Source organism: Onychostoma macrolepis, chromosome 24, assembly GCF_012432095.1.
Source record: "Onychostoma macrolepis isolate SWU-2019 chromosome 24, ASM1243209v1, whole genome shotgun sequence".
Lineage (NCBI taxonomy): Eukaryota > Metazoa > Chordata > Actinopteri > Cypriniformes > Cyprinidae > Onychostoma > Onychostoma macrolepis.
The window spans coordinates 6,238,700-6,262,282 of record NC_081178.1 but is presented as its reverse complement, the minus strand read 5'-3'; the positions used below and the strand labels follow the sequence as shown (position 1 = coordinate 6,262,282).

At 36.1% G+C, this 23,583-nt stretch overlaps 1 protein-coding gene across 6 annotated transcripts in view; it reads left to right on the top strand.

Annotated features, from left to right (window-relative positions):
• The first annotated feature begins 275 nt into the window (after positions 1-275).
• The window catches only part of pde1ca (phosphodiesterase 1C, calmodulin-dependent a), an 86,455-nt gene continuing 63,147 nt past the window's right edge, over positions 276-23,583 (top strand). For 3 of the 6 annotated variants that reach the window (XM_058765313.1, XM_058765315.1, XM_058765314.1), the window contains exons 1-5: positions 277-1,000; positions 1,296-1,374; positions 6,826-7,132; positions 13,237-13,287; positions 13,729-13,894. In XM_058765313.1, coding sequence (XP_058621296.1) covers positions 7,048-7,132; positions 13,237-13,287; positions 13,729-13,894 — 302 coding nt within the window. In that variant the 5' untranslated portion in view covers positions 277-1,000; positions 1,296-1,374; positions 6,826-7,047. Of the gene's footprint in view, positions 1,001-1,295; positions 1,375-6,825; positions 7,133-13,205; positions 13,895-23,583 lie in introns of those variants that run through there. The other 3 variants (XM_058765310.1, XM_058765312.1, XM_058765316.1) reach the window with 3 other exon arrangements.

The window sequence follows — 23,583 nt, the reverse complement described above, 5'->3', positions numbered from 1 at the left end:
TCAAAAGTTGTTTTAAACCTGAACGAGTTTCTTCTGCTGAAAATAAATGCTATTTTGAAGAATGTGGAAAACCAAACACTTGCTGGTCTACAGTGACTTGCATAGTATTTTTTTCTCTCCTACTGTTAAAGTCAATGTGAACCAGCAACTGTTTGGTTATCCACATTCTTCAAAATATCTTCTTTTGTGTTCAGCACAAGAAAGAAATTAATACAGGTTTGGGACAACATGTGAGAGTAAATAATGACAGAATTACAATTTTAGGGTGAACTATTCCTTTAATTACAGTCGGCAGCATGTTTAGTACTGTCCCTTTAAGACCTGCACGCATCTAATATACAGGCATGCACGCGTTTCTCTCAGCTGTTTACTTTCATTTTAGACATAACCAACTGAGTCTATACATAAACCTGGTGTGTTTTGACAGTATTAGCACAAAACATAACTTAGTTCAGTAATCAGGCGCTGTTTGACGGGCTTTTTAGAGCACGCGCTTTGGGTGTATGTGCTCAGAAAAGGCGCTGGTCAGAACAACACTCGAGTGAAACGTTTAACCAGTAAGTCTTTGAAGCAGATGCAGATAATGTACTTTTGGTGACTGCGAATAAGTGCAGTGTCCCGTGAGAGTAACTCTACCACTGAGTTAACACTGATGTGAATGTATGTGGCGTTGTACAGTATAGAGACGGTGGCGCCAGAACTGCAGCTGATAGAATGCGCGCTGAAGTACGATACTACGATATTTCTTCAAAAAAGCAAATCGTGGAGACATTTTTTATAGTCCACGATCAAAAATCGTCATATCGAACACCTCTACCCTCGGCAGAAATCGCAGACCGGGGGCACCAGACCGCAAGGACACTTTACCGTCGGACCTCAAAGGGGCAGGGGCTCGAGCCCCCCTGGCCCCCCCCTTGTGCACGCCACTGTTGACATACTAAGGATTTTGTTTGTGTTCTGCTGAAGAAAGAAAGTTTTGCAGGCTTGGAATGACATGAGGGTGAGTAAATGATGATAGAATTGTCATTTTTGGTTAAACTAAACCTTTAATGACCCAGAAATAACTATTACTCTCACTGTGACTCTTTGAATTAAAGGTGTGGGCAAATTTTCACACATGTAAATCTATAAATAGTGCAGGGGTGTAAACACACATCAGGTGAAGGTGTGTGAGCTTTGTGAGAAAGAGAGAGAGCCACATGCAGAATCATCACTCTCAGATTTTAATCTCAGCAGGTTTACAGCAGGTGTTTCTGGGTAATGACGCTGTACTTTTGTCTCTGTTTTCTGTGCAGGTGGGTGAGGGGGGATTTGGAAAACAGGTGCTCAAAAACACAGCTGAATGGGAACGTCCACTCAACTTGTGTGTGTGAGGTAGATCACATTGCAGTCATGTGGGAGAGTCACATAAACGTCCATACAGCAATTTAACAGGTGCTATATGTTTTAAAACAGTGTGAATGGGTCACTCAATAGGATTTAACTAATATGACAGTTTAATTATCACTATGCTCCAGCCACTGTATATGAATACAACACACAAGGAATGACCCCTTCACCTCTTCTTTACGAGAACATATATCCAGACAACATTCATTTTCACTTAAACACACTCATCTGATTTAGATCTGACACTTTCTGACACTGTAAAGAATCCTAGTGAAAACAGATCACAGCAATAAGACTCAAATCTAAAGGACACATATTTTTGTGGTTGCTAAGTGACACCAAAATTGGCTCCTAGCCTTCAGGTGAATGGCAACAGAAATTTATTTATTACGTTTTTATTTCACCTGTTGTGTTGGGGAACACGCTGTGGACGGAGACATGTATTTTTATTGGAGGATTCCCCAAAAACATTTAATAAATAAATTTACCATGGAAACCGCAGTTTCTGCAGAATACTGTTAGTTACTTCAGTTGTTATTATTATGAAAAACTGATTGAAATTATGAAAACATTATGCAGTAAATTTACATAGCATCTCTATTCAAAATGATTGCAAGCTTTTAGAGTCTGTTATATGTGTGTATTTAATGTGTGTGTGTGTGTATATATATATATATATATATATTATTTGTGTGTGTGTGATATATATTTTTTTAAAATGACAAACTTTTTATTCACATATATTTATATAAATAAGTATAAGTTTTTTTGGTTAACACTAATGCTTAAAAGTTTGGGCTTGGTAGGATTTTTAGGGGCCAAGCACTGAAGGTGCTTAGGCACCTATTGTTTTTGTTGGCGTTATTATTATTATTATTCCGCCATTGTGTCTATGGCAGCCCATAGAACCTCTTGCGTGAAAGTTGTGAAATTTGGCACACTGATAGAGGACAGTCTCAACATTAACCATAGCAAATTTGAAGTCTCTAACTCAAACCCTCTAGCGCCACCACTTGTCCAAAGTTTCACTCATGATTATGCTAATAACTTTTGAACTGTAAGCCACAGAAGGAACATTTTTCCCTCTGATTCCTTGGCTCATGCCGAGTCGAATGGACACCAAAATTCAAAAATCGTAAGGTTTAGTTTTTTTGATATTTTCAATTGTTTGTAAAACCTACTTTTTCGAACTCGTCCTAGACGGTTCTTTCGATTTTCACAAAAATTGGCTCAGATCATCTACAGACCATGCTGGCAAAAAGTCATGGAATTCAAGTCGATTAGTCAAATCGTTCTTGAGTAACGTGCAAACAAATTCTACGAAAAGCACGCAAAAACGTATCTGAGGCTATATCTCCGCAACAGTTTGGCGTAATGAAACCAAACTTGGTGTGTGTTATGAAAAGCATGACACGATGCTACCTGCAGTGTGCCACCTAGTGGTCAGGAAAAATGGCTCTTGTTGCTGATAACTTCTCAGTGGTTTGGCCAAAAATCACAAAACTGGTCTCTTAAGATTCGGTGCATCATGCCGAGTTGAACCATATCCTATTTTCCCATGTCAGCCATTTTGGGCGTCGGCCATTTTGAATTTTGTAGTCAAATGCTATATTTTACGAACGCATTGATGTATCGTTATGAAACTTGGTATGGGTCATCAGCACGATGCCCTGAAGGAGCATGAGAAGTTTCGAGCCAGCACCGCCTAGTGGTAAAATCAATTATTCACATGCTTATAACTTTAGGTGTGGTCGACTTATTTTCACGGGAGTCACCTTTTTAGACTCTTGAATCCTTGCCGAGTCCAGCGATACCAAACTTGCCAGGTTGTGCCTATATGTCGATGTTGATCAAAAATACTTAAAAAATAATAATAATAATAATTATTATTATTTTAATCTTTATATATATTTTTAAATATTATTTATTCCTGAATTTTAAGAAGCCATTACTCCCATTTCGAAGTGTTCTCCTGTCTCCCATGAACAGAATAGCATTTATTTGAAATTAATTTATTTTGTCACAATATAAATGTTTTTATTGTCACTTTTGTTCAGTTTAATGCATGCTGGCTAAATAAAAGTATTCAATTCTTTAAAAAAAAATACTGACTTTTGAATGGCAGTGTATAAAAATGACCAGAGTTGGGTAATCTAATTACTTTTCCTGGTAACACAGTAAAGTAATGAGTTACGTTTTAAATTTATGTAATTTGATTACAGTTACTTATGTCAATAAAATTACGTTACTTAATTTACAAATACAGTAAAAATTAAGTAAAAATCATGTTTTACCGTCAGTGTGCCCTTTAATAAATCACCGGAGAATGGAGCTAAAATGAGAGTCCTACAACATTTAGATGTAATGTTGCCTATCATGTATTTCAAAATGTTGCACTCGACATATTTTAGTCTGGCATTATAGTTTGGGAAAAGTTGAACAAGTGAATGTATACAAGTTTATGTCACAGTAACACTAATAAAGTAAAAAATAAATGACTCATCAGAATGAGATCAACAGCTGGATTAAACCACATCGGCATCACAATTCAAGGCTTATTCTTCACAGCGCGTCTTCTTCCAAAAACGAAAAGTAGCCGAAATGAACTTGAATCTTTCTACAGAGGTGACGTGAGCGTTTACATGTTCGCGCCTCTCAAGATTGGTTTCGCGCGGATGATTATCTTATAGCGCGCGATGTGCGTGGCCATGATCACATTTTAGGTGAGCTCAAACGGGAAAGACTGGACCTCGCGTTGGTTTCATACGGATTCTTTTATGAGAGAATATTTGTTTTCGACATGACTTCGTTTAATAATAGACACTTCAAGCTTTCTTTAGATATAGGCCTACGTATTTCTCATGTCATTTTCGTTCATTTTAATGACTCGTTTCAGGAAGATATTCACGGAGACTGAGAATGCAGAAAGAGCACTTGTTTTCTTTATTTTACAAAAAAAAAAAAAAAGTTTTGTTGATATTGGGAGTGAATCAAGGTATACAAATAATAGGTCTACTTATGTATTTTTTCAGTCAATATGAAATTAATGAAAGAACTATGAGTTTCTCTTTGTAGTGTATTTTTTAGGTTTGATAACTTGAAAAGTAAAGTAAACTTGAAAGTAACTTGAAAGTAAAGTAATTAGTAATCTGATTACTTTTTAAATGCAGTAATGACATACAACATACAACATACAACAGCGCTGTATGTCGGCACTCTGCTCACATTCACAAGGCTATCGCCGCCAACGTTGTGCTGTTTCTTAGGCATTGCTATGTGGTTACTAAGGTGTTCTTGGTGGTTGCTAAGTGGTTCCTTATTGGCCCAAGTCAAAAGAGCTCAGGTGGTCTCTAAATGTGGCTCAGGTACCTATGTCAGTGTATAAAAATGGTCAGTTAGATTGCTTAAGTATAGTGCCACATATACACTACTCCTCAACACGCAACAAAATTTGATGTATCATTTACACCTGAAGCACAAATGGTGCAGCACGAGATATGCACTGAATTTTAATACTGTGTTTAGGAGTTTTGTTTAAATCTCTAAATGATCAATAGTAATATTGATGTTTTAATTGCCGAGTTTGCTTTGAAAATGCTTAAGAATGCATCATAAAGCATTGAAGGAGTATTTTGTTACACCCAGTTCTTACATCAGTAAAATCCAAACAGGTGTTCAGAATGCCTCAACAGGATTGTCCAATCAGATCTACACTAACAAAAGCTACAGGGCTAATACTACAGTAGATCTTCAGATATTAGGAGGGTTTATGAATGTAAATGTCTCTTGATAATGTAATTCAAAACTTTAATTAGAGATACAGAATGGCTGATGCTTCAGCCATGTACGTGCGGTTTTCAGATCACGAGGGCTAATCAGTGAATGAATTGAAGTGCCACAGGGTTGTAACATAACACCATTGAACGGTTGCATCACTGAAATGAGCTCAAAGTCCTGTTCAAAAGAGCTGTTTTGAAAGAGATAGTAAGAAATGTGTGTAATTGGATCAGATAAATCTGTTATTTCAGCATTAAGTGGACCAGAAACATACTCAGGTGTGTAAGTGCAGATGCCAATTCTTGGCCAACTTATGCTAAATGCACCATCCTGTTGTACACCTTATGTTGTTGTTTTACTGAGGAGGAAACAAACATCCGTATTCAAGGGGCGATAGAGTCGCACTCAAATACCGATTATGTTATTATTCAGTTAGCTACAGCAAATATAATATGCTGAGAATTTTACAAACTAACCTGTTGATCCACCTTGATAGTACACTGTAAAAAAAAAAAAAAAATGTTCAAAGTCGTAAATAAAACAATGATTATTGGATGTGTTACTTGCCATTTTTTGTAATTATTTGTAAAATTGAGCAATTCCTGAGTGAAAGGTAAAAAAAAAGAAGTTAAAAAGTAAAAATAATTCTGTGTCGTTGAAGCGAAAACCTGAAAGTGAGAATTGACTGTAGACAACGGTTTACGCTTATGCCTGCAATAGCACCCCTAGTAGCAATGCGTAGGATGCAATGTACTTCTGTTACGCTATGAATTGCGTTCTGGCTCATTTCGGAACACAGTAGCTATGTTCCCATCCAAAACTGCATATTTAACTTTATTTGCATATTTAACACAAATTTGGAATATTTCTTTCCAAGAGAAAAAAAAATGGTCACATCGACTATTGAGACAAAGTCACGTGACTTTTTGTTGCGTATCAAAGGATTTATTTGGTAATTTTAAGCTCATTTAAGCTTTTTATGCACATTTTTGGAACTTTTATGCATCTTTGCATTTCCTTCCAGTATTTTTTTTAATGCAGTGTTCCAAATTTGCATAAAAATAGATGAATGTAAACATAGCTATTAACAGACAAAAAGCTTCCAAGAATTGTTGCGTTGTTTACATCCAAAACAACACAGTGTTAATCTGACATTTTTCATAATATAAACTATGACAAAAAATGTTGTGGTTTTTGCATGAACTTTCCCTTTAAGTGGAGTTTGTAAACAAATTGTAGTTCAGAATGGGTCCTATATGGAATCTGAGTGTATAATGTTTTTTGTTAATTATTTTTGACCCCATAACCCGCTATAACCTTCTTTTAATCTTATCCAGCCAGCATTTCTGGCAGAGTGTTTTGTTTAAACATTGTAAAAAGGTTGCCCTTTTTACACTGTACATTAACCATACAGTTTTGAAGAAGGCACACGTGAAAGCGTACAAGAATAAACATCAGCGCGTATCACTCGCTCAGATCAGTGAATTCATATATGCTTAGCGCTCAAGGTAAATGGGTGAGTGAGTGTGACAGTGAATGAGAGAGAGAGAGTCTGTAATCAAGCACAGTTTAGCAGTGGGAAGGGTCACAGTGTGAGCGGGAGGGGAAGAGAGCGAGAGAGAGAAACATCTCCCATCTGTGTGTTTATTCTCTTTACAGTGTAAGACAGGCAGGCAACAGAGAAACAGGCTGTATGATGAGCTCAAGAGGGATTTTTACAGATGGGATGAGCTCCCGGCATGATATGTCAACCCTGTGACTTCCTTCACTAATGATCCTCTCTGATCTTTGACGTCCCCGCTCAGAGCACGCTTCCCCACCTGAGGAGTCTGTTTCCAGAGTTTCTCTCCCCTCACAGACAGACCGAGTCAACTGGAGAATATGTCAGAGCTCAGCTCCAAAAAACAAGGATTTAAAAAATGCCGGAGTGCCACTTTCAGCATTGATGGCTTCAGCTTCACTATTGGTAAGAACAGCTGGTCAGGTATGTGTGGGTGGATGTGTGTTTCTGTGGCCAGCACTGATTTTTTTTCTTTGTGAGCGAACATGGTGCTGCTGCAAGTGCCTTTGGGCTTTTGAAACCATGAATTAGTCTGTTTAGTTTGAGAAAACCCTTTTTTTTGGTTCACCTCAAACGAATGTCAAAATCTGAATACAACATGAGGGTTAACTTTGCATTATATTTACGGGTCCCAGAGACCTCAATGCTGTGTAATAATAATAATAATAATAATAATAATAATAAATGTCAATAATAAATTATTATTATTATTATTATTACTAATGATATCATTTTATGTATTTATTATTTTTTTGTTATTATTGTTGTATTATTCTAAATTCTTTCTTAATAAAAATGGTAAAACTGGAATTCTTAATAATGATAATATTATTATTAATTATGAATAATAATAATAAATACTTTTTCTTGTTTTCTTTATTATTATACACTAAATATTAATAAAATATTACATTTTCTGTAATATAGTACTATTGTGTCTGTTTTAAGTCAATTTGAGCAAAAAAAAAAAAAAAACATTGCAAAAATGCAAGAAATCCAAATAAACCAATCAAACATTCTTACCATGTGAAATCCACTGCAATAAAGCATATTTATTTTTTGGGAGGTTTCTGAAACCCCAAATATTTGGAGGACGTGTTTTGAAGTTGTCAGCACGTTTATAGTCAGTTCTCATACAGTTCTCAAAGTTGTTAAGTAAGTATCAACCTGATACGTCAGAATTTTGTTTTGAGCTATTCAATTTATCATGGGGTCCTCAGACCCTGATAGAGCATGAGGGTTAAATTAGCATATGTATGCTCTAAATTTTGGTGTTTATGCATATGTGAAGGTTTCAGAAAAGGGTTTAGAAATGTCTCAATGAGTCACTGATCTTAACACAAGCACAAGGGTTTGTTAAATTGGTTCAAGACATCTTGAGATCGCTTTCGTTGCATGCAAACTCTATTTTCTGTTGTGTCATAGTAACATGAATGCAACAAAGTGATTGTCTCTTTCAGTCTCTCTGGGTTTCTCTGAGTCGCCTGAGTACAATTAGATTACATAAGAAACAACTTTTTTCAGTTCAAAATGAGTCACGGTCCTCTGTGCTCTCCAAGAAGCGTGCATTCTTTTATTGTCCTGTCAGATGACGAGGGACACAACATCAGGACGTTGATGTTTCTGACTGGGTTAGCCGATTTAGGCAGGCGCTGAACAAAGAGAGCTTGAACGGCGAAGTGACATGACAGTTGTTGTAGCAGAACATTGGATGGCAGTAATTATACTCCTAAAAGGTCAAGGGCTTATATAACAGACCACAATCAGGAGATGAAGAAGTGGAGAAACCACGACCGTGCTCAAATCAAAGGTATCAGGTGGAAAACATAGTCATGTGATCATTCCGAGTCCTTTTGTGACTTCTAACCTGTCATATTAATTCTGTTTGATGGGATGAATTCTCGTGGGAACCTGTGTTTATCATTAAACCGAAGCCCACACAAACAGTCATGCTTTTAAATCGCACTGGGCCAATGATAAGGGTTTTCTCCTGTGGATCTCCCATGCTGCCTTTGCGATTACCGTCTCCATGGTCACCAGCGGAGGCAGGATGTGATGTCACGACCTAGTGATTCTTGCCTCTCCCTGACAAACAACCTGTTCGTTTCCCCATAGTGCTGCCTGTGTGTGTGTGTGTGTGTGTCTGTGTGTGTCTGTTTGTGTCTGTGTGTGTGTCTGTGTGTGTCTGTGTGTGTGTGTGTGTGTCTGTGTGTGTGTGTGTGTGTGTGTGTACCTGTTTTTCTATTCAGGTGGGGACTTAAACCTGAATACACACAGACTCATGTGGACTCGTGTCACGGTGGGGACCTAAATTGAGGTCCCCACGGGTAAACAAGCTAATAAATCACACAGAATTAAGTTTTTTGAAAATCTAAAAATGCAGAAAGTTTCCTGTAAGGGGTTTAGGTGTATAGGGTTGGTGTAGGGCAATAGAATATACAGTCTGTACAGTAGAAAAAGCATTAAGCCTATGGAGAGTCCCCACAAGGATAGCAAACCAGACGTGTGTGTGGGGATGCCTGATGGGGCCTCATTAGAGCACCTGTTGAGGAGTCACTAAGGCTTCTGGGTCAGATGTGGAGCCTGTATGAAGACCACATACTTTATTACTAATGTTATTTTATTACTCTATCTCTATATATGTGTGTGTGTGTGTGTGTAATACAAACATTATTATTATAAAAAGAACTATTTATTATTTTTACTTATATATGTATATATATTATAATTGTAAAATAATTTTGTTAATTTATTATTAATAATATTTATAATATGATGAATCTACTTAACTATAATAAATCTATATATAATAATTCATATATAATCTATAAATCTCATATATAATCTAATCTATCTATAATCTATAGAATGTGTATTTGTATAAAATCAAATCATATAATAATAATAATAATAATAAGATAATCAACATTTATTAACTAGTAATTTTGTATGATTTATTTATAGAAACGAATGCACACACACACACACATATATACGTATGGAGACCTGTATGCACTGTAATATAGATCCAGAGGGGTGGATTGAAAGGAGAAAGGGGTCTTTGCTGGTTACCTGGCAGGGGAGGTGTGGGTGATAGCATGCGCCCCTCACTGGGGGCCTTTCTGTCGTCAGCACATTAGAGGAGTAGTGTGAGCTGCCCAGGGGGAGTCATTATCGCTAATGAAGAGTCCTTCCTCTTCTCCTGAGTACTGACTCGTTGGACACTCAGCAGCCTGACGAACTCGCCGTGCTAAAGGCTCCTTTCTGATTTCCCTCTCATTACCCCTGTGCCCCCCGTGGACCGGCAGTCCCCACTTAACAACCTCACGTCTCTCTCTCACTCACTTGCTGTCTTTTTTCATGTAATGGTTCTTTCTTTCCGCTCTTTTATTCACCTGTGTGATTCTCAGTGGTTCATCATTTCTCTGTCTTCCATGCCTTTAAATGGCTATTTATGTTCAGCTTTTAAAAAAAATCCCGGGTTGATGTTATTAACTAAAGTTAAATCTATTACAAAAAAAAAAAAAAAAGTTAATTTAATAATAAAGCTGAAATAAAATATATTAAATAAAAACAACTAAACGAAAATTAGAAATGTTGGTATGGCATCACTAAAATAAGTACAATAAATACAAACAAAATATATTTTTATATTTTTATAAAAACTTTTATATATATTTTTATATTTTTATAAAAATATATATAAAATTGACAAAAATTAAAATGACTAAGAATTCAACTAAATTTAAAAATAACTGAAAATATAAAGACAATTTGAAATAAAATAATAATAAAAAGTATAATTGGAAGTAATTTTATTGTATTAAAATTTTATCACAAATAAAATGTATTTTTATATATTTTTAATATTTTATGCTATATTAGTTACATTACACTTTCATAAATGTACATTTAACAATCAGAAGCCTCTTTTCTGTTATTTTCAAATAAAATTTGTATAGGGATTAAATTATATACAGTAAATGGAATGGTAGGCCAATTAACAGAAAAGCTGAAACTAAATACATTTATGTTGTTTTTTTGTTTGCTTTTTTTATATTAGGATTATGGAATTTTGTACATGCTTATTAAATTATTATATTTAACAACCCCCTTTTGTTTTGAAATTTTCTTTTCGAATCAGACGCCACTAATTCACAGGTTCAGTCTCGTTCTTGCCAATTTGACGTGTTTCTAGATGTCTGTAACCTTCTGTTTTGTTGTTAGGGTTTCTAAACCTCTTGTGGATTCGGTAAGCAGCGTTTCCAGCCATCAGTTGTTATTAATGTAATTAGTTCAGTGTCGTTAGGTGGCCTGCAGGGGGAGCTGTTCGTCCAGTTTTTACAGCAGTGCACTTTCTCTATGTAAACAACACAGCTGCTTGTTGCATCTTTCACCTCATACGGCTTCTTCTACTCATCCATCCTGAAGCTGTTTGACACTTTTACTGCTCAGAAGCTTAAAAGCCATGGCACAGTTGCTTTTTTTCAGTAGAAACTCTTAATGTAAAAACAGAAAAACTGCATGGTTGATGTCCCTTCAGCAGCTGACTGCGTTTAAACCAGAGCAGGATTTATGTCTGCATTTATAGAGAATGTAGGAGGTCTGTCTTATGTATTACACATACGTCACACACATTTATCTGTGACCTTACTTTACTATAAATCAAACAGCACAAAACTGCTGACTTTTTTCACTCCTCTGTTCTGAGTTTCTCTCTCATAGTTTCAAAGATGATTTCAGTTATGTTTCATGTAAGTATCAACTCTGCTTTTAATTGTTTATTCTAAAATAAGAGGTGAAGTAAATATGGTAGTTGTTATATAGGTAATGAATGTGAATGGCATAGCCAGATGATTTGGACTTTAATGAGAAATGTTGAGTTTACATAGAAATTACGGACATTTACAGACTTTAGCATCTGAACACAGTTTGAGACATTTGTGAGATCTCACCTGAAACCCTTGAGGCATGTGTGATTACTAGATTATGTTTTTTATGAGAAACTTTTGATTTGAAGCAGACTTTAGGAGTTTCAGTTAGCTATGTTTAGGAACAACAATTGAGATTTCGTTTGATTTTTCTTTCCAAAGGATTTCCTTTTCTCATTTCTCATTCTCATCTGCCAGTATGGAAGCCCATATCTGCCACTGAATAAAAAATAAAGAAAGGTACACTTTTAAAAATAAAGGTGCTTCATGATGTCATAGAAGTACCTTTTTGTCTAAATGGTTCCATAAAGAACCTTTAAAGGGATACTCCACCCCAAAATGAAAATTTTGTCATTAATCACTTACCCCCATGTCGTTCCAAACCCGTAAAAGCTTAGTTCATCTTCGGAACACAATTTAAGATATTTTGGATGAAAACCAAAAGTTGAATAAAGTTGATATTTTAGGTTTTTTTGCACACAAAAAGTGCTCTCGTCACATCATGAACTTCAGATTGCACGTCTGATGGCAGATGGACTGCTTTGACTACATTTTTCATAATTTTATGGACCTTGACAGTGCAATTTACTATGCAGTCAATAGGACAGTCACAAGCCTCCCGGTTTTCATCTAAAATATCTTAAATTGTGTTCTGAAGACGAATGAAGCTTTTACGGGTTTGGAACGACATGGTGGTAAGTGATTAATGACACAATTTTCATTTTGGGGTGGAGTATCCCTTTAACATCTGAAGAACCTTTCTGTTTCACAAAGGGTTCTTTGTGGCGAAAGAAGGTTCTTCAGATTATAAAAAGTTAAGAAATAGATGGTTCTTTAAAGAACCTTTGACTGAATGGTTCTTTGTGGAACCAAAAATAGTTCTTCTATGGCATCGCTGTGAAGAACCTTTTAAGCACCTTTTATTTTTAAGAGTGTTATTGCAACTTTTTATCTCACAATTCTGACAATTTTTTCTCACAATTGCGAGTTTACATCTCGCAGTTTTGAGAAAAAAAGATATAAACTCGCAATTGCAAGCAATAATGTCGGAATTGCGAGTTTATGTCTTGCTATTCTGACTTTATAACTCGCAATTGTGAGTTTAGATCACACAATTCTGAGATAAAAAGTCGGAATTGCAAATAAAAAGTCGCAGTTATCTTTTTTTTTCTTTTTTTTATTCAGTGGTGGAAACAGGCTTCCATAGCCTCTCATTGTGGACAAATGGCAAACCACCCTTGTATTGTGTATATTTATTATACTTTATTGTTATTGTATTACCATATTCTTTGCATATTCATGAGTCATATGCAAATGACAAGCTGAGTGTAGTGATTTATGCTTCATTTTAATGCATGCAGGAATATGCATCAGGTAAACGACATAAACAACAGCATTGATTTTCACATAAAACCGAAAAGTAATTTTCGTACTTTCATGACTGTTTCCGAAAAAACCTGTCTGAGAGCAAACTTGAGATTTGTGGTGAGAAAAACGATTTCTGGTGAGTCATCATGATTGTTGAAGAAAGGTCTACATCACTCATCTATCTGTGCGTTTCGTTCTTTCTCTCCACAGTGGCGAATGAAACTGGAGAGAGCAGTGCGAGACCTCTGGCACGATTCGCACGTGAGTATGTGAAATCAAATTGAAACTTTGTTGTTGACTTGACTTTTACTTTAAAATTGTTTCCTGCCACTGTGAGAAAACCGGTATGAGGGTGACACACAAAAGTTCACAGTCTCCATTGATCAATCACACTGATCTGTAATCATAACACCAGTGAGAGGTGTTAGAAATCATTCAGATTGTCTCTGAAAGTATGCAACCTGCATCCTGCCATCTTTGCCAACAGGCACTCAGTTGTGGAAATATTTATTTAACCCAATCACTTGAGCATTAATATCATGTGACTAACCAGCTAAACCTTCACCCCTTGACTGCATGTTTGCAAAACAGGAAACTGGCAAGAATCGTTTCTCTTTCCTCTCTCTATTTCTCTCTCTGCCCTGGTCTTGCATTCTGTCATCTGCACCCCTCTGAGCTTTTGATCTCTGATTGTTGCATCAGGTTCCAAGTCCCAGAATGCTTTGTGGAACGCCATCACTGCAGGCATCGGCATCAAGGACAAAGACAAGCGGGGTATCCTGATTGACCCGCGGAGCCCGGAGGAGATTCTAGCTGATGACCTGCCCTCTGTCGACAGTCCTGATGCCATGGAGAAGACCGCCATCAGGTTTGGAGGGAATCACACACTCACTCACACCTCGATCAATCAGTATGGGCCGATATCTGCTCTCGATCAATCGACGCTGGTTCTGTGTTAACTGCTTTTGTGAAAAGTGCTTTTTCTTTACTGGCTGAAACTGGGTGAATGGTCATGCTCTGTTAGCAGGAAGTACGCAGTGATTATGTCAGATAAAGTGCTTTGTGCATGTGCATTTTCTACTCATAAGCGCAGCTGGCAGGCCTAGATAGGATTATTGATTTGTTTAGGAGCAATGGTGTCAAACCAACACTTCTATTACAGATCACAGCAGGCTTCTCAATACTGAAAGACCACGCTCTCAAAATGACGGTTCCAGCTGGAACCAAAAGGCTTTTAGGTCACAAAAGCCATAGGAGAACCTATTTAAACCCTGCTAAGTAGTTTCACATTCTAGTTATTTAGAAGACCTTCTGTTTTTTTAAGAGCTCAAGAACCAATGTCATGATACAAGGACCTTAAAATGTAACTTATTTACTTTCCAAAGAACCATAAATTCTTATCGGTATAGGTTTCAAAGAGGTTTTCACTGCTACTCCATAAAAGAACCATTTTTTGGTTCCCAAAAGCACTTTTTGTGCAATGAAAACGTTCCAAGGATGTTAAAAGTTTTTCATGAAACCATAGATGCAGATAGCCTTTATATCTGAGAGCATATAGCAACTCAAGAGACCTATACAGCAAATGGCTCTTGAAAATAAGTAGCCTTACAGTTTATTTTTAAGAGAATATATATATATATATATATATATATATATATTTTTTTTTAATAGTAATGTCTTAATAAAACTTTATGGAAAATTGCAAGATATAAGCAAAGATAGCATACGTCTGTCCAAACTATTTCTTGACCATACTCATTTTATTTTTTATTTTATTTTATTCAAATCACATTCAGTACGTATATTTTAACATTTGTTCGTAAGGTACATTTTTCAACGTTATAAACCCCCCTCCCACAACAATCCAGTAAACCATCCTAATACATACCAATCCTAGTGTATCCCGAACCGATTTCACATGGACTTCAGACACATAAATCCCATCATTGCGGCATTCTGAAAAGGAACGACAGGAAAATGAATGATGAAACTGAATGATATTTGGACTCGGTCTGCTGGTGCGACCGGCTGTGTTAAACAGGGAGACTCCAGTGGACTGTGATGTTCTGTATAGTGAGTGGCTCCTCATTAATCACCCTGTGTGAAGAAGGGAGGGGAGAACCGTATGGCATTAGTCCTGACGTCAGCACCAGGCACCGTCTGCTATAAATATCCGCCGTAAACGTGTGCTCCAGTGAATCCTTAATGTTCTATTAGTGTGTTATTGTGCACTTGGGGAGCTCGGGAGGGCATATTCGGCACGTCGGGTGATGGGTTGCAGGTGAGAGAGTCCCCCCTCCCAGCTGAGAAGTAACCAGTCTGAACATGGCATGATGGGATGGCAGGATGTGGCATGCCAAAACCCGCCTACTTGTCATCAGATGTCCCACAGAGAGAGCTTAACCCTTCACCAGCAAGACAAGAAGCAATAAACAAACAGAATGACCAAAAAAAAAACAGATTAAAAATAGTTTTGTTCATAGTGACTATGACTGCCATGCACCAAAAAGCACAATAAAAGTAGTCTAAATGTCTCATGCACTATATGCTAAGTATATACTATATTAACTTAGACACTCAGTGAATTATAATTCACTTATAATCTTGTCCTTTACTTGAACTTGAGAATCATATCAGTCTGATTCATGATGCATGAAGCAGTTCTTTTGAACCAGTTATTTTAAAAAACCTAAAGAGTAGTATGAATGACTTGTGCACTAAATACTAAGTCCTCTGAAGTAATTTGAATTATAATTCACTCATAATCTTGTCCTTTAGTTGAACTTGAGAACCCTATCTTTTGAGATACACTGTAACCCTCTGGGGCTGCTCACGTGGCAATCAAAAAAAAAAAAAAAAATATATATATATATATGTATGTATATTTTTAAGTGAAATGAAATGTACTATATTTTAGTTCAATAATGTTTTTCATTTAACATTTTGTGTTTTTAGGGGATTTTATGGTACTAAATTATATGAAATAGTGATTCATTTATTACCCATTAATCATTTTTTGAGCATAGACCTCAAATTAAATTTCTTTTAAAAGAAGACACTTGGCATAATTACTCTGCATGAAAACTGCATGAAAACCAAAGCCATAAATCTAAAGGAAGTTGTGTTCCAAATTTGAGGTTGATATCTTAAAAAATTAGCTTTCAGTTAGATTTAGTTTGGGCGTAGTACCATTAGATGAAATTTGCTTCCCATTCATTTCCAATACAAGTGTAAATATTTTTTTCAGGACCGTTTAACCTTTTCGAATGACCATGAATTTTGTGTGTGCACAAAGCAAGTGCCAATAGGAAGTTTTGTACCATTCCAATGAAGGAAAAAAAAAACTAACATTTTTAGGTAAAAAATGTCCAAACAGCTCTGGAGGGTTAAGTAAACAAATCAGACTCATCAGTATCTCGAGTTAAACTCACTTATTCAATTATCTGGATACAATGGTTTTTAAATGAATAGACCTGGAATATAGTGTAAGGAATACTGAATTTGCTCTTAATTTACTGGGTGAACTATTGATTTAAGACGCAGACACATTGAGACAATGGGATTTGTGGAATTGTGCTTGTTCTTGCGTGTGTGTGCGTGTGTGCATGTGTGCAAGGCTGATGAGGTGTGTGTGTGCACTTAATTAAAAGGGCAAGAAAAGTAATGCACCTTTGAGTGAGTGGTTAGAGAGGACCAGTCTGATCTTATGTTAAGCAGAGGTCTGTGGGTTTTTTTCCCCCAGGGTGAGATATTAAGATTGGCAGGGCTGCTCTTCCATTAGTCTTATCTAGAAATTGTGTGACTAAAGAGTTGAACTGATTCAGCGTGACCCTCACAGATTGGAATGTCAGCCGCATTTATTATTCTAATTTACTAAGAGGTGACTTTTACTCTATGTCAGACACGTTCACCTTGTCGCCTGTCAAGAAATACTGCACATCCTGGAAATTTCTCTATGGTTTTAAAATAGCTTTTTGATTCTGGTTCTTTTTAACATTTTATGTCATTTGAAGGCTCAAATCTCATGCTGTGATTGTTTTTTATGAAGGAAATAATTCATTAACCAAAATCAGGTGGATAATAAAGTCTGATCACATAGTGATAAAACAACTCTATTTTATATGATTCGAAATATCATTTATGTCTGTAATGCAGACAAGTTACACAGAATTTTTATACTTAAAATTAAAAATGTAATTATGGAAAACAATTGCTAAAAATTCTGAATTTTTTAAAATTTAAATGCTATTCCTTAAAAACCTTGATATTCCTGCCCCCAAACCAGGCCCGGGTCCAGCATCAAATCACTGAGGGTGCTTCTTAAATTAGTGAGGGTGCTCTAACTGTATATATACATACATACATATATATACATAGCCTATACAGAATATTAGTTGCGTCCATTGCAATGGAGCCATGAGCGTTCCGTTCATAATCATTCAAAGCTGTCCCTCATCTTAGTTCATCCATCGAGATCTCACAAAGATACGTTTAGTTATTATCAATTAAGTTCTTTACACTGCACAACGAATCTCTTATTTGCATCGCGCCAACACTTTGTTATAATGAGATAATTCATGCTGAACACAATACCTGAACAAAAACTCATTTTAAAACTTCTTGATTCAAGAAATCAACAGATGTGCCTGTGATTGACTACTTTGCTCAATGCTGAAAACACGCTGAAATATAAATTGATCTCCAGAGCGCAAATCATAACGCACTGGATATTTAGCCAAATCTGCAATAAAATGGAATTAATACAGCTTTAACTGAGGGTGCTTTTGATTTCTTTTTAGGGTGCTTAGCACCCCCGTAGAACCGGGCCTGCCCCAGACGTGTGCCATTTGAGCTAATAAATAAAAATGATTAATATTAATAATATTAAAAGATATGATATGGCTTAAGTTCTTCCTTCTGTGGGTTTTTTTCCACCAGACAAAAATCTAGTAGATGATAAATAATAAGATGATATAATTTGCATTGTTATTTATGTCTGTAACACGAAAAATGCAGGATGAGTTATGGTGAATTTTAGTATTAAAAAAAAAAAAAAGTTATTTCCAAATGCAATTGCTAAAAATTCTAATTTGAATTTATAAAATTTTATTTATTTATTTATTTTTTAATTTAAATGCTATTGAAATGGTTAAGAACAATTGTGCCATTTCAGTAGGTTACTGAAATAAATATATATTTATAAATACAATAAATACAATTTAATTATATTAATATATAAAATAATGACAAACATTTTTTGTTAATAAAATATGAATAAAACTACTTTATTTAAAGCCGATTAATTGAATAGATTATTAACAGATTAATTGCTTATCAAAATAATGGTTAATTGCAACTCTTTCTTGATTATCTGTAGATTTTCACTTGCTTGGAAAACAGACTGCAGTCATGCACCTATGCATCTTTCCACTCTAATGATGCTGTTAGGTAGCATTCATTTCACACTCAATTCTTCTTTCTCTCTCGCTCTTATTCTTTCTCCCTCTTTCCTCTGGAGCAAATTCATGTGTAACACAGCAGGCTGAGGTTCATCTCCTCTGAATGAACTCATTACGTCTGAGGTGCGAGGCGCAGCAGGATTGTTTCAGAAGAGCGTCTGTCTCTCCTTACATCAGCTGTCCCCGATGCTTCTCCTGACTTATGGATGATTTGACCTTTGCACGCCTCCGATCTTTAGCCGGAGCTCGTGGGAGCATACACAGGTGGACGTCCCATTCTCATCTCGCCCAAACGGCGAGTTTTCTTTCGATTATCGTTTCTCTTTTAGCCCCAGCTTTCTGCCGGCTCTCTGATAGGTCTGTAGCAGGCAGAGCTCATTTTAGTGGAGAAACCTAATTTTCCAGTTGAGCGCAGCCCGTTGAGTAGAATGAACTGAGTGAATGAAAGCAAGATTGAGTGGGATCTTACAGGAACGCAGGAAAACAGGGCTGGTGCCAGTCGGGCAACACTTTAGTCCAGCTGTGATTGGAGTTAAAGCTTAAATGAAAATCATTTAAATGTAGCATTAAAGGGAAAGGTCATGCTGCTGTCATTTATTTACCCACAGACAGATAATGTCATTTTTTAATGTCATTTTTGAGTGAACTATCCCTTTAACTATGGAAGTTTCTGTCACTAAATAAAAAAGGTAATTATGAGATTTATCTCATAATTCTGACTATTTTTCTCGCAATTGCGAGTTTACACATCACAATTCTGACTCCTTTTTTTTTTTTTTTTTTATTAGATAAAAACACGCAATTCTGACTTTTTTCCCCTGCAAATGCAAGTTTGTATCTTGCAATTCTGTCTTTTTTTCTCAAAATTGCGAGTTTTTTTTCTTGCAATTCTTGCAATTGTGACTTTTCTTCTCAGAATTGCGAAAATTGCAAGAAAAAAAAAATTGCAATTTCGCAAAATAAACTCTGAAACTATCTGAATTGCGAGTTTGTGACTTTCTTTCTCAGAATTGTGAATTTAAATCTAGCAATTCTGAGTTTTTTTTCTCACAATTGCGAGTTTATATCACGCAATTCGGAGAAAACAAGTTTGAAATGCGAGTTTGTATCATGCAATTCTGCAGAAAACAGAATTGCAAGATGTAAATATATATATATATATATATATATATATATATATATATATATATTAGATTTTCCAGGCTTTACAAGGTTAAGTTGTCACCTTGAAATAGTGAATTAAAATATTTTATCTATTCAATTGCAGCAATTTGCAGATTGCTCACCAATTAAGTTTCAGCCTATTGATAGGCAGTTCATGTAGGGTGATTAATCACCTGAAAAAGATCTGCATCCTTTCTTTCCTAAGCTTTGTTTATCCTGTCATTCTTCCACAAAGGAGGCCCTGGAGAGTATTTGTTTTCTCTGACCTACAAATCTCAAAGACCAGAGGCTGTCATGTTTAGGGAGCTTGTTACTTAATATGAGTGTTTCCCTCCCCCTCCCCCCACCAAGTCACCTGACCTGCCCGGTGCAGACCCTACTGTGAGCTGACGGGATTAAAAACTCAATAATTCATGCACTGACTGGATGTTAATTAGCTTGTCCAGTCCGGCTTTGTATTTGTGTCTTTTGGCTCTGCGGTGCCCTTGAGTTTAAGGCAGAGGATAACTATCACTAGTCATCAAAGTGTTACTTATGTATGTAATGACACAGTAGTTTAAGAACATAATGAAGTCAGGTTTTTATTTTATATATATATTAATTACATTAGTTCATTTATATACAAATATATTTAAAACAAATTCAGTATTTTTTAATATAGTTGTAAATTTTATATAATTTATAAATTATAAATTTAATATAAATTGTTATATATATATATATATATATATATATATATATATATATATATAAGCAGTGGGGGAAAAATTATTTGATCCCCTGCTGATTTTGTACGTTTTCCCACTGACAAAAAAATGATCATTCTATAATTTTAATGGTAGGTTTATTTGAACAGTGAGAGACAGAATAACAACAAACAAATACAGAAATACGTATTTCAAAAAAGTTATAAATTGATTTGCATTTTAATGAGTGAAATAAGTATTTGATCCCCTATCAATCAGCATGATTTCTGGCTCCCAGGTGTCTTTTCTACAGGCAAGGAGCTGAGATTAGGAGCACTCTCTTAAAGGGACAGCTCCTAATCTCAGTTTGCTACCTGTAGAAAAGACAACCTGTCCACAGAAGCAATCAATCAATCAGATTCCAAACTCTCCACCATGGCCAAGACCAAAGAGCTGTCCAAGGATGTCAGGGACAAGATTGTAGACCTACACAAGGCTGGAATGGGCTACAAAACCATCGCCAAGCAGCTTAGTGAGAAGGTGACAGCAGTTGGTGCGAAAAAACACAAAATAACTGTCAGTCTCCCTCGGACTGGGGCTCCATGCAAGATCTCACCTCGTGGAATTTCAATGATCATGAGAACGGTGAGGAATCAGCCCAGAACTACACGGGAGGATCTTGTCAATGATCTCAAGGCAGCTGGGACCATAGTCACCAAGAAAACAATTTGTAACACACTACGCCGTGAAGGACTGAAATCCTGCAGTGCCCCTGCTCAAGAAAGCACATGTACAGCCCGTCTGAAGTTTGCCAATCAACATCTGAATGATTCAGAGGAGAACTGGGTGAAAGTGTTGTGGTCAGATGAGACCAAAATCCAGTTCTTTGGCATCAACTCAACTCGCCGTGTCTGGAGGAGGAGGAATGACCCCAAGAACACCATCCCCACCGTCAAACACAGAGGTGGAAACATTATGCTTTGAGGGTGTTTTTCTGCTAAGGGGACAGGACAACTGCACCGCATCAAAGGGACGATGGACGAGGCCATGTACCGTCAGGGCCAGCGCATTGAAAATGGGTCGTGGATGGGTATTCCAGCATGACAATGACCCAAAACACACGGCCAAGGCAACAAAGGAGTGGCTTAAGAAGAAGCACATTAAAGGGATAGTTCACCCAAAAATTCAAATTCTGTCATCATTTACTCACCCTCAGGTAGTTCTAAACCTGTATTAATTTCTTTGTTCTACCGAACACAAAGGAAGATATTTTGAAGAAAGTTTGTAACCAGGCTGTTTTGGGGCACCATTGACTTCCATAGTAGGAAAAAAAATACTATGGAAGTCAATGGTGTCCCAGAATTGCTCTGTTTCCCACATTCTTCAGAATATCTTCCTTTGTGTTCAACAGGACAAAGACATTCATACAGGTTTGGAACTACTTGAGGGTGAGTAAATGATGATAGAATTTTCATTTTTGGGTGAACTATCCCTTTAAGGTCCTGGAGCGGCCTAGCCAGTCTCCAGACCTCAATCCCATAGAAAATCTGTGGAGGGAGCTGAAGGTTCGAGTTGCCAAATGTCAGCCTCGGAACCTTAATGACTTGGAGCAGATCTGCAAAGAGGAGTGGGACAAAACCCCTCCTAAGATGTGTGCAAACCTGGTGGCCAACTACAAGAAACATCTGACCTCTGTGATTGCCAACAAGGGTTTTGCCACCAAGTACTAAGTCATGTTTTGCGAAAATACTTATTTGACTCATTAAAATGCAAATCAATTTATAACTTTTTTGAAATGCATTTTTCTGGATTTTTTGTTGTTATTCTGTCTCTCACTGTTCAAATAAACCTACCATTAAAATTATAGACTGATCATTTCTTTGTCAGTGAGCAAACGTACAAAATCAGCAGGGGATCAAATAATTTTTTTCTCCCACTGCATTATAGTAATATTGTTAATAATATCAATATGAATTTAAATATTAAATATATACACACATATATATTTGAATGTGTACAGGCACTGATAGTGAAATGTTTCTTGATATTTGTCAGTTATTGAGAAATACCATAGCTCAACCTGTCCGGATGGCAACATGGATATGGATATTCCCTCGTGAAATTCGCTACTTGGTTTTAGTCACAGAACAATTTGAATTATTTTTTAATGAAGAGGGAATATTCCGGTAGGTCATCAATCTACACAGGCAGACCAATGACTGCATGATTAGATATGCCAGCTATGTTAATTAATAATGCAGATATATTTCATTTCTTTCGTGCTCTCTCTCTCTCTCTCTCTCCATCACCGTTCATTCTCATTTATTCATTATATTCTTGCTTAAAGAATTGAGTGAATAGAATGATGAAATCAATAAAAAATTACCATGGAATTCTTACCATGTTGAGCAATAAATGGCATTGATTGTATGGTAATGGACAGACTGATCTCTTCCCTGTAGTTCCACCCACTCCAGCTTGTTGAAGAACAAACTGCATGCTGTTTATCTCCCCTCAGAGGTTTTCATTTTTATTGTCTGTTAAATATTCATGTCTGATGCTGTTTCTGTTGCTGTTTGCTTTCTACCTGCATATTTGTTTTGGGAAGGTCAGATTTGAATAATTCTGTGCGGTCATGCTTTTTGCGTCATTTGCCCAACAACACTGATTTAAAAAAGCGGAAACTCCAGCTTACGATATCCAAATGTTAAAACACTTAACAGCACATATTTCAGGAAAGTATAGTTTCTATCCTAAGCCATGAAAGATTTGTGCACTTGGAAATAAACATTGTGTCAATATTTACTCACCCTCTTGTTTGAAATCTGTGTGCTGTTATTTGTTACTTAGAACACAAAAGGAGTTTTTGAAGCTCTGCAATTCATAGTCAAAAGAAGCTGTCAAGCTCAGAAAATTATAGACAAACATCAAAAACCACGAAAGCCTCATGAAAGTTGTACATGCACTTATAGTTTAACAAGCTTTTTTAAGGAACAGACCAAACTTTAAGCCATTATTATATCATATTCAGGGATGCAGAATATATGTAACATATCAGTTGTTGATATTAGGCTGATATTAGAGCTTTAATTTATTAAAAAACGTATCATATTTATTAAAATGTATTTAATCTATCACTATACTGGATATTTATTTTGAATGCTCATTTAATCTCCTTTTACATTTAGAATATATCTTTGTCGTCATAACTGTCTTTTATTAATTTGAACTAATATACATTTTTACTG